The sequence below is a fragment of the Haliaeetus leucocephalus genome, unplaced genomic scaffold (assembly GCF_000737465.1).
Source record: "Haliaeetus leucocephalus isolate CR32 unplaced genomic scaffold, Haliaeetus_leucocephalus-4.0 Scaffold295, whole genome shotgun sequence".
Lineage (NCBI taxonomy): Eukaryota > Metazoa > Chordata > Aves > Accipitriformes > Accipitridae > Haliaeetus > Haliaeetus leucocephalus.
The window spans coordinates 4,658,642-4,670,667 of NW_010972731.1; the positions used below are offsets into that span (position 1 = coordinate 4,658,642).

General features: G+C 41.8%; 1 protein-coding gene across 1 annotated transcript in view; it reads right to left on the minus strand.

Moving 5' to 3' along the window:
• Positions 1–12,026, minus strand: part of MAD1L1 (MAD1 mitotic arrest deficient-like 1 (yeast)) — a 376,265-nt gene that overhangs the window by 156,830 nt on the left and 207,409 nt on the right. The window contains exon 15 of the mRNA XM_010570286.1: positions 3,332–3,422. Within this exon, the coding sequence (XP_010568588.1) occupies positions 3,332–3,422 (91 nt within the window). The remainder of the gene's footprint in view (positions 1–3,331; positions 3,423–12,026) is intronic.

The following is a 12,026-nucleotide window of genomic DNA, read 5'->3' on the forward strand; positions in this document are numbered from 1 at the left end:
GGAAAAAGGGGTGTGTGGAGGTGGAAAGCACCTTCAGCCATAATTCAAGCTGTCCCCACACAAGCACAGAATACAAAGAGATGTCAGATGTTACATACACTGCTGCGGATAGCTATCAGTATCTCAGTTTCTTTATTTGCTAATACTGAGCTCAGGGAGCGTGAATCACACAACTAACACAAAAGTACATTTCCACTTGCTCGCTTGCCCTCTGGCCGGTCCATCAGGGTCCTGTAGTTCACAAAGTGGGCTATTGTTATCAGCAGCCACAGCAGAAATGAGCAAAATTCATGTGCCAATACTCAGATACAAAAGGATGCGAGAGGAGGCAAACATTTTTGAAACTTTACTCCTTTCCACACATCAATCCAGTCAAACATTGACGGTTTTAATTACCAAATATTAGCCGTATCTCCCTAGATTACATTCACTGCACGAGCTTTGTGAACTCAACAGACTTCAGTCCAGTGTAAAGCAGTCAAAGCCTTAATTCTACATCCTGCCTCTTCCTCTTCCAAATTCACAACTTTAATACACCCCTTCTATGTATCTTTCATTTGGTAGATACAATTCCAGAACGTCAGAGATTTTATTTTAAAAAAGAAGAAACTGCAGATTAAGATTTGTCAGAAATTGCCCTCATCCTACCTTGTTCAATGTCACCCCCTACTTTCTCTTACACTTTTGTTTCATTTGATGCCATGCTTTTCCCATGTTTGTAATTTCAATCATCTTTCTCCTCAGTAAAATTTTCTTGTGATTTCTGTATATGAAGTTTGTCTTGCCTTTTTTCCCTTTGTGATAAAGAGATGTTATTTTAACCCATCATTTCCCAGTGATTTCTTTCAGAGATGGGAATAAATAACATGTCAAACTAGCAACATTTCAGTGACCTTATCTGAGTGTACAATAATATTTTCAGTGTATTTTCTCAGTACTGATAGAAAAGGTGAATTTCTAAGCTTATCCTTAACTTAGTGGGTTCCCACTGTAAGGAACCTTCTTCCAATGTGTTTATAAAAAAAGTCATTCTAAGCTTGGCCAGTCAAGATATTTGATTCTCAAGGTGAATAAAAATGGGAAGGCTGATGTTTTCCCCTCTGAGGAGTTCTCAAATCTTGACCACTCAGGTAGGCACACACTGATCAATACTGACATTTCAGTATTCAGCTTATATATTCCTCTATTTATGCTGTCCTCTATACTCCTCCTCTTTCAGAGAAGGTGCTTTTGGCATCCAGTCTTCTAAGACACAAATAAAGTGAGAAGCTAAGGAAGGTGGGAGCTACCTCCTGTTAAATAAAGAATTAATGCCATGTCCTCAGCCTTGGCAAAGCAGATGCAAGAGCACGATTACCTTAATTCAGCTCACTAACTAGCCTCTTGGGGGACTGGCAAATTTCCCTTTCCTAGACCCGCTAAGCCAGGTGACCACCTTCTCTTTTTCCACACCTACATGTTATCTCATCCCTCCCATACAATTTTTACTCTGCTCTATCTGCAGGTCATTCCTGTTCTCCCCCACTCCTTCCACAAAGCCCTGACCTGCAAAATATTGCATTCAAACAGCGAGCACCATTAATGAGACAGGTCATGGGGATCCTGTGACAAGCTTTCAAAGCCTTTTTTGTGAACAGTACAACTGTTATTGTATAGTAGCTTTACCACAGTATGAAGGTTCCATCTTGTTCCTATCACCACATTACTTTTCTGTACTGTGAAAGCTCAGCTATCCAAATGGCAGCTGCTGCTGATCTCATCTACTGAGGTCGAGAAGACAGACAATTAGCAAAACTACACTGAAGACTTCAGACCTTTCCTCTTTGAACGTGCAATTTAAAAAACTTGGTGTTTTGGCATCTCAAGAGCAGTATGAGCAAACAAAGCAGAGCATCTTGAGATATCACAAAGAAAATAGGGAATTCCTCCGGTCAGGCCTTCTTGGAAAGCCAACACCCATTGTAAGGCAATGTTGGCACATTAAATGTGACCTGAGTGAGTTGTAATCTGCTCTGAAACCAAAGCTGCTGTTGTGCTTGTTGGAGACCTAAGCATCCAAACAGCAGCCCAAAGCTTTCATCTCCTTCTGATGACTGAAAACCAATTAAAGGAGAGCCGGGTGACAGGTTTCACACTAAACATGGCTCAGCAGAGATGCTCAGCAGCTCTTAGCTCCCTGCTTTATCAAAGCTGTCACTTCCCCTGTCTCTAGGAATTGGTAATAAAAAAAAAAAAGATTTGATTCGCCTCTAATAGGTGTCAAGATAAAATCAATGGTCTGTCTGAAATCTGGGTAATTTCAAACCTGCAGGTTTTCTACCATGAAGCAATTTACACAAAAATGGAAAAAAAAGAAGAGAGAAGGAAAGAAAAATTAAGAGAATGAAATGCTACAATGCCAAATTCTTCCACATATCAGAGAGAACAGAAGGGAGAGATAACACTGTTCATAGCAGGATGGGCTTTGATTAAACAAACAGGCTCAGGTTCTTGTTTGCTCCAGCACCTTTCAAACAGGGAACACTATAAAAGCTTGAAGCAACTCCCATGCCCCTCCTCTGCACAGGCAAGCTGTTCCCAGAAGGAAAGCAAGCTGAATAGACAGTCCCCTCAACTGCTGCAGGTGCCCTTGCCCTCCTTCAAGGAGGGTGAGACTTCACAGATCTATCCAGAGTGAGAAGCTGAAGACCTTCTGCCATATAGGACAGCACTACCTCAGGAAAAGGTAAAACACCCACAGCAGCACAGCAGAAGAAACACACCCTTTTGTCCTGACTCCACTCCTTCTGTGTTCCATCTCTGTGGCCTGGACATGCTGCCGTGTCGTCCTCTCAATAGCACTGATGCTTCCTGGCTTAGAAAACTACTACCTAATGAGGCCACAAACTGGTGGTCTCCATCGCTGATAGCAGCAGTGGAGTCTTCAGTACGAATGGAGCTTAAATTTTCATATCAGCTCCGTGCTGTTAAGCCTTGTCTGCATGTCCACTTTGGCACAAATGAATTTGGAGACGGACAACTGATGGTAGTGGAGTTATTTCAAATGGAACAGTTTTTAAGGCTCCAAGAAGAAAAAGAAGAGGTTCTAGGCAAAGGCACTGAAAAAGACAACTGCATTTGTGTGATTGCACCTGACATCAAAACACTCCAATAACACAGTCAGAGATACAGGTGTGTTGGTGCAGTTTGCACAGGCTTCTGAGAAATGCCTTGCCCAGATTGAGGGAAGTGAAGTTGCATGCCGTGAGCATTCTGGCACATCTGTTAGAAGAGCTATGGTGAATGGACCACATCAGGCTCTCCAGCTGCTCTGGACCTCCACATTTCCTACCTGCAGAGTTAGCTTCTCCAGTTTCATTTCCAGAGATCTGTTCTCCTCTTCCAGCTTGCTGCGTTCAGCTTCCAGCTCCTCAATTTTCAGCCTGGAGAAGAAGGGGAAGTTAATAGACACTGTGTCCCTGCACAGTCCCACCACAAATAATCAAGTAAAACATGAAATCACAAGCAGTATCAGATTATTCCTGTATTTGGTACCACAAAGCCGCACTACTGAAGCAGTTAAAACATGACTAAAAGATACAAGTTTGTATGATGAAAATATAATTTGTAAAAGTATATTAAAAATAGACAACTTCAATATAAAGCAAATCCAACTTAGATACTTCTTGAACCACAGACTGAGTCTAGACGATCATGTTTAATGACCACCAACAGCTAAAATCTCCATGAGCGCATCAAATCTCTTTTTGATCTGATTTATACTTTTGGCCTTCACAATACTCCTTGGCAGTAAGTTCCACAACTTAATTATGCGCTGTATGAAAAATTAGTTCATTTTGGTTTATACTTCACATGTGATTATTTCACTGAGGGCCTGTTAGTTCTGCTATGAAAAGTTGTGAATAAGTGTACCATACTCCCCTCTCCATACCACTTTACAGGCCTCCTCTATTATTTCCTGAAGAATCTCAATTTAGTCTTTCCTCACATCAAGGATTTTCCATATTTCTGCTCATCTTTATTGCCTTTCCTTGTTCTTCTTCAAGTTTTATATAGACTTTTTGCTATGAGAAAAGCTAGAACTAGAAACAGTACTCAGATGTATTCAGTGGTATAATGAGGCTTTCTGGTTTGTTCTCAACTTCTTTTCCAATAATTCCTAGTATTCTATTTGTCTTTTTAACTGAGGAGCACTTACCTGACATTTTTAGAAAACTGTTCACAATAATGTAAGATCTCTTTCTTGAGTGATAACAGCTCATTTAGAGCCCACTATTGTGGGAGTAAAAGTAAAGGCATTTTTTCTTATGTACACGGGTTTTGCAGTTATTGACGTACAACTTCATTTCCCATCTTGAGCAGCCTAAGATTCTTCTGAAACTCTGAACAGTCTGATAAGCTGAATAATTTCATATTACCTCAAATTCTGTCACCTCACTACTCACAAACACCTCTTTGCATTGGACAACAAGTTCCCAATAAAAACCACTCTAGGACCTAGTGGAAAACCCTTGGTATTGAGAAAACATTTATTCTTTGATTTTCCATCTTTTAAATTTGTATTACATATGGAAATTAATGGAACAAAAATGCATCAAGGTTTACAAAGTAGAAAGACGTTATATTATCTCTGGCTCCAGAAATCCTGGAGACAAGGCACTAGAAGCTAGGAGAGCCTTCTGGCAAAGTACCCCAGTAGCTTTGCCCTATTTGCATGGTCATCCACCACCAGCCATCCCAGCAGACAGTACACAGGGACCAGCCAGCCCTCTGTGATTTTTATATTCTTATTAATCCAAGAAAGAACCTTCTTTCTTATTCCATCAGAGTGAAGTTTCTTTGTGACCTTTGGCTCAAAGCTTTTTGAAAGGTCAAATGTATTATATCAACCATATTAGCCTTAGCCAAATGATTGTTGAATCCTTCAGAGAACTCTATCAAACTTGTTAGGCAGGGGATATTATTACAAAACATTCGATAGAACATTTTTGCTTGCATTTAAGTACAGAGTACAAACCCCTTAATGCTGCTTCAAGAAACTCACCTTTCACATTAACTTCCTGGGATTAACTGTGCAACTACTGCATATTAACATCGATCTTTCAATTCAATTTTCTCAGGATCCTTTTCCAGAATATTTTTTTAAAATTAATTATCTTGCTTGATAATACTAACTATTAAATGATCTATATTAAGCTGAAAATCCTTGTGCCGTGACAATAAAGAAAGCACCCGCCTGCCAATATCCCAAAATTACGCAACAGAAATTTCAGGTACAACGAAGTCATCTCTCCTATTCACTGGGCAAAAGTTACAAACTTTTCCTTAGAAGTCAGTTGATCTACAACATGTTCAGCACAGAAATGTCTCCTTTAAAAATATGCAGCTTCAATTGCTTAAATTATTTGTAAGCCCGACCCCTGCTGGTAATTTTCAGATATTTTAAAAAGTATAATCTTTTTTCACTCTTGGAAGCTTCTAAAATGCCGAGGAACGGCTTTTAGCATTGTCTAGGCCATTAAAAAAGATCATCAATAATTTCCAGAAGAGACACAAAGCCAGTGGGGATGGAGGATGCTGAAGAAGCAGGAGACTGAAAAGGTCGGAAAAAATGGAAATTCAAAATGGAATTAGTGCTTTTAATAGCATGTTTCTAAATAGATTGCAGAGCAGGCCACAAGAAGAGCAATGCTTTTCTCTGAGGAGCAACAGTGCAGCAGCTACTGAAAGGTCAGAGCCAGACACAGGACTCTCATCAGTACTTTCTCCATACTTGACATGTTGAATTTTAATTTAGAACAAATTTCTCCCCATCCAGCCTCCCAAATAGACTGTGATGTTGCCATTATCTGCCTGCAGAACTTCTCTCCATATGGAAGTTTAAGCTCAGGCCTCTTAGTTGCCCTTTAAAAATCATTCGTAGCAGCCACCAGAAAACACTTCACAAAGATCAGAGACACAAGCAAGCTGTAACAAGAGTAGGTTTAAGTCACTATATTTTTGTGCTCTTTCACCTGCAATTTTAAGATTTAATAATTCGTTCGTGCCCTTCGTGACCCACTGAAGAAACAGCGACGATTCAAAGCCCAGGGTGCTCACAGTCAGGCGGCAGACATACCCGGACCGCTGTTCTGCGACCGGCAGCACGCACGAGAGCTCCTGCGAGCGTGGCTGAAGTTCACGGCCTCTCCCCCGTGAGCTCACCCTTGGGCTCATCCCTCAGCTCCCTGCTCCTTCGCGGTACCCCGGCTATCGGGGTATCCTCCTTTCCCGACACAGCGTGGGGTTTCCCACCGTGCGCGGGGAGCTGCCCTCCAACACTGCCTCGGCTCTGCTCTCCTTCAGAGACAAAACTTGCTGCTTTCTCCGCGCTGAGGACCGGGAACATTGCTGTAACCTCTGCACCAGAGAGGTTTTTAGGACTGACTAACGCTTTCGCTACTTATCCCTCTTCTAACCTATTTTTAACACTGTTAAGTGTCCTGGATCTCCAGTGGGAAAGCATTAAGAACCATTAGCAAACAGTTTGTGCTTTGCTTTCCAGCCCTGGGGAACTCTTCCCAATGGCAAAGAGAGAGAAGCAAGGGAAATCCTATCTATATATAAACACAGCAAAGCATTTGCAGCTGGTGGTTAAGATATGGCAGTCAAATATTGAAAAATATTTACTTGTTTGGCACTCAAATTTTTTCATTTATGTAAACTCAGGTACAGGGCCAACTGTGTACCGCTTTGGGATGCGCCAGCATCCAGTCTGCGTGCACCTTGTGCTCTCTCTGTCCAGGGACATCTGCACAAGATATGTGATGCTATTTTATCACCAATTTGCATGCCTCAACTTATTACTTTCAGATAGGGAGAACAATCCAAGATAAATTCATGTGAGAACCACAAAAAGCAGAGTACAGAAACATCTGGGTACAGCACAACCATCTATCAACTTAATGTTTGGCCTGGAATGAATGCTGGCGCCCGTTTTAAAAGCAGCCTTGCAGCACGAGGGAGGAAGAAACATCAGTTACTTTCTGAAATACTGACACCATTCTCAAGTTTCGTGATACAGGGAAAAATCATTTGGATTAATTTCTGGAAAATTTACCAACTTCTCTATACAGAGGTTTGAAAACATGAAAATATTTAAACTCTGGCAAAGATCTCTTCGCATTTCTGGAAGACTTTTCCCACTCACATGCAGACAGCTTAACCCAGAGTTGAAGGCTCCACAGGCACACGGTAAATTCAAACCACCTCCGCAGCCTTTCACAAGATCAAACTTAGTGCAAGAATACAGATTCACTGCCATTTGCTCTGACTTGTGGATTTTCCCACTTTTAAAACCTGAGCTTTATATTGCCTCCATTGCATGTTTCACTGTTCCAAATTAGAAGGGGGAATAAGGAAAAAATAATCACAAAAACCCTAGAGCCTCAGGTCTCCTGAAATGACACTTGTGAGAATCAGGAGACATCCCACCATATGCATTCGGTCTATCTAAAAAATGCTTAGATGGTGAGCAACAGCTGCTAGAGACAAAGGCCAGGCTGCTCCTATTTTAGAAAGGAAGACGGGGGGAATCTGTTTGATTTTCAACAGCATCTAGGCACTTCCAAAAGTCTCTCTTGGTCGAGAGCTTTGCACTGGAGTTAACCAGTGACAACTCCCCACCATCACCCCTTTACCTTTCTTTTATTTGTTTTTAGTGTTCCTGGATGTGTTATGTGATTGCCTGTAGAGCAGCACGGATATCGCCAACGAGGACATGTCTCGCAGAGGCCCCATCTGCGAAGAGGACATGGCCATGTGGAAAAGCTATTGCTGAACAGGAAACTATTGAATGGAGCAGAAAATGTATGTGTTGGGAAGATGCTATTAAGGGATCCAGATGGCATTGAGATGGTGTTAGGAGCAGAGCAGACAGAATTCCAGCAAGTGTGACTAATAGGCATTGGCAAGGACATGAATTTCTTTTGAATTACTGTAACTCTACCCAGTCACTAAATCCACAGAAAACATTTAGGATTTACTGGGGTTGCAGTTTGACAGCAGAAGGAAAAAGTTCAGATTTGTTCCAGCTGAAAAGGTCCTTCAGCCATTGCCACTTAAGTCTTTAGTGAAGTTCTTTTTAAATATATTACTTTTATTTATAGGTTCTGAAATATTAGTTTCTGCAGTTACCACCTTCCCTCTAAAAGGTGCTAATGCCTAAATGCTCTCTGCTTTGCTACACCCCACAGTGCATGAACTCAACAGTTTGACCGCTTTTTCTTCTCATAAGATCTGCAGAATATAAACAAAAATGATTTCAGAGGAAGCAGCAAGAAGTGTGAGAAATGACAGCATTAGCACTGCCTTTTATTGTCTCTTCAGAAACGATGATGCTGGGAGAGAGTTTCACATTTGAAGTTATAAAAGGTCTGACGAAAGAGCACTTTGTTCTCAAGAGAAGGAGGAAAAACTGATAAAGTCTTTCTAGTTTCTCACTGAAAATTTACTTTCCATGCTCAAGAAAAATGAAGCAAAAGATACATTTTTAAAAGCTCTCATTCATTCACAAGAGGTGAATACAGATTCAAGGGATTAATATGGATTTTTTTTCTCCTTTATGTCTCTCCTGCTTTTGTTTTCAGAAGTTAGCTTCTAACCATGGGGTGTATATGGAAATGCCTGGAGGCTCACAGTCCATTCCTGCTCTGCAGACTCCCCTCGCTGGCTTCTGCTGGTTTTCCCCTATTTTTCACATTCCTTCATGACAGCAGCTAACTGGAGAGGCTGGGCTCAGTCCAGAAGACCAGACGCATTTGTACTGTAGGTTAATGGGATTTCAAAGACCACAATAAACTACAGAAATGGAAATAACTCCCTCATAAGCTGTGGCATTTCTTTCCCCACTTTCCAATTTGAAAGTTTGCATTCTTCCCCCTGTTTTCTGCCAGAAATAATTTCTGGCAGCAGTCTATAAAAGGAAGGAATAACAGTGGAGCTCACGTTGCTCGCTCCTCCTTAGCAGCTACATAAAATTGAGCAAACCAGTCCTGTTGAGGCGCACAAAGGACACAGGAGGATGACGAGCACAGCAGACCTATTCCCCTCCCATATGAATCTCTGTTTTCCTCCAAACCCCTTCTGTTCTTTAATCACAGCTACCCCATTCACCTCTGCTGTACAGAGAGGACACAGCCAGCTGAGCCACGAGGATTGCTCTGGCGTGAACGACAGCACATTATTCCTGAACCCCAAAAGCCTGGGGGAAGATAGTGATTTATCTTGTGCTACTTTGAGAAGGAGCTTCCTCTATGAAGAAAGAACTTGGTCCAGTTTCTTGTCTAACGCACAGAAGGTGCCAGAAAACACAAAATAAGGCCCAACCATATCCTTTGATGGCTTACGTCTAGAAGCATAAGAAAAAAATCATTATGGAGTCGATTCTGCAATACTGAATGGAGTGCTTGAGAGTCTGAGAAGACACCTGAAGCAGTAATAGTAGTCAACAGTGAGGAAAAAGGAGCAGGGACTGGCTTACCAGTTCTGCAGCAAAGAGAGCTCCAGCAGAAAGAGAACACTTTGCACCAAGCCATTTACTGTTAGAGCTGAGCAGTGAAAAGGGTGATTAAAATCAAACAAATCCATGCTTTTTGGAACAGCTTTGTAGCTAAACAACTAGCATCGGGGTCTGGGACAAGTACTTAAATCAGCCATAACAACAAAAAGTGGTTCAGTAAAAAGCGACAGAAGAAACAGCCTGGAATTAGATCCTGGGACTGTTGGCCTCTATGCATCCATAGCCTCAGGAGCATGGGGTACTGAAATGGGAAAGAGAAGAAAAGACAAAATATCACCGTGAAACAACTGCAAAAGCCTCTTTGCTGAAACAGCTTTCAGTGTACGTTTCATCACTGGAGAGTAGCTCTGCACCATCAACGGCTTTACTGGGAATAGGCTTGTGTTTCTGTCATACTTTGTGTGAAAGGTTTGACGCAATTTCATGAAAGGAGGAGAGAGATTAGGTTAGTAATCAAAGAAATTCTTTAAAAACAGAGAAAAACATTACCTAGGGGAGTTTAGGGCTACCTTTGAGCCGAGCCGAACCAAACACCACAATCCTGTTTAACAAGCAGGTACTTGTGAGCTCCACTTGTCCCTGCCCAGAAAATAGATTTTAATCCAGGGTGAAGCCAGACATCTCTATCCCCACTGCCAAGAGCCTTGTGCAATATGAAGTGGTCCTGGGCTATGTAGCAATCCAGCTGTCTCCCCCTACACACGCTGTCCCTGAAGCTGCTCAGTTAATAGATGGCAAATGCTGTTCAGTGAAGATAAACACCGAATAATGAGTCTTGGAGGTGAAAATAAAGAGACTGAACATCTCCTACATGAAAGGGTGCTGCAGCCCATACCAACCCTGGGAGGGAGAGACTGAGGAGGTACTGTAGAAATACTCTGAAAACCTTCAGGTCCCAGAAGGCAGCAAACAGGATTCTGGCTTTACTGATATAAGGGCATATTATTAATCAGGAGTGACGGGTTTAATGTTGCTGAGGAGATGCTGAATACTTCCACAGCAGTACAAACATCAGGTTTCAGAGGGTCTAGTGCACCCTAGCAAAGGAAAAACCTGAATGAGCTCAGGTCAAACAAACATCCACAATACACAAAAGCAGATGGAGACAGGTTTATCCCCCTGAAAAAGGGAAGCCATAGCATACTATCCTTTACCAGAACTCAAACATATGATAGAATAAAAAAAGGGAGATGTATGCCTTGGGTCTCCGGAACTATTATACCACCTTGAGGGAACTATAGAAGTGAGTCCCTAAGATTAGGTGTACAGCCCTAAAACGTATTGGAAGAGCTTAGCTGAACATGTGTTATTTTCAAACACCTCCCCGCTGCTATGGAACTGGGCTTTCAAAGCCGTAAAACAAGCTCCAGAGGCAAAGCACAAGAGCAAAGTCATAACGTACAGGCCAGTAATTTCTGCTTTCTGCAAGATTCTGCTTGCTGCAAAATCTTGCTTTCAGTCCTATGAGGCAGTAACGCTTTATAGCGATGGAGCTGAAAATATAAAAGAATTAAGAAGTGAAACTCCAGCCAAAGTGTTACATTAGCTGAGAATAAACTCAGCCTGTCAAGATCTGATTTGCTCAGCTTAAATAAAAGGAACTTTATTAAACATTCAGAAACAGATGAACTTTTCTGGGCTCAGTATTTACTGTGTCCCCTGCTTTGGAATGGAAGCTGTAAATGCTTTAATAAATACATGGAACAGTTGTCTGCCTTCACTGTAGCTTTTGTAAATGCTCATGTATCCTCTGCCGAAACGCTGTTTTGTAACTTCTCTTTCACTGAATCACAACAGGTACCCCTCTGCCATCTGCAGCAATGCACAAGGGGAAACATCCCTCTTTTATCTTCAGTGCTACACACACATCAGTATCAGAAAAGCTGGATTCTAAACCTCTTCACACACATGCCAACAGATCCTGTATTTACAGTCGAGATTTGGTCAAAATAAGAAACAAACAGCAATGCTGTTTCCACAGGAAAGAAAGTCCACAGGGGGAATAGTGACGCAGGAGCCAGTTTTATGAATTAACTGAGAGCAAGAGACCCCAAACATTAAAGGAAAAGAGCCTCCAGCCTCCCAAAAGACAGAAAAGCTTACAAAGTATGGAAATGCAGGAAAGATCAGGGGCTGAGGCTTTCTGCTAATGCTTCATGGACTTCTCATGTCCATAAAAGCTGGCGGGAAAGTAAAAAGTATGCTCAGGAAAAGAACATCCTACTTCAAAAATACAAGGAAAATAGGTTCTATCGATGCTACCGTGCTGTTCCCTGAATAGCAGGCAGCCTATGTACATAGGCAGTCTATACGCATATACTTTTTCAGGCATTGTGGCATGGTGAGGTCCTGTACCTGGTGCTCTACCATGAGATGGCAATAACCACAGCACGCAGTGAAACTGCCCCGCGCATTTCCCTTCTCATTAGTTCCACCGAAAATAGTAGAATCTTCTCAGCCTTCTCCT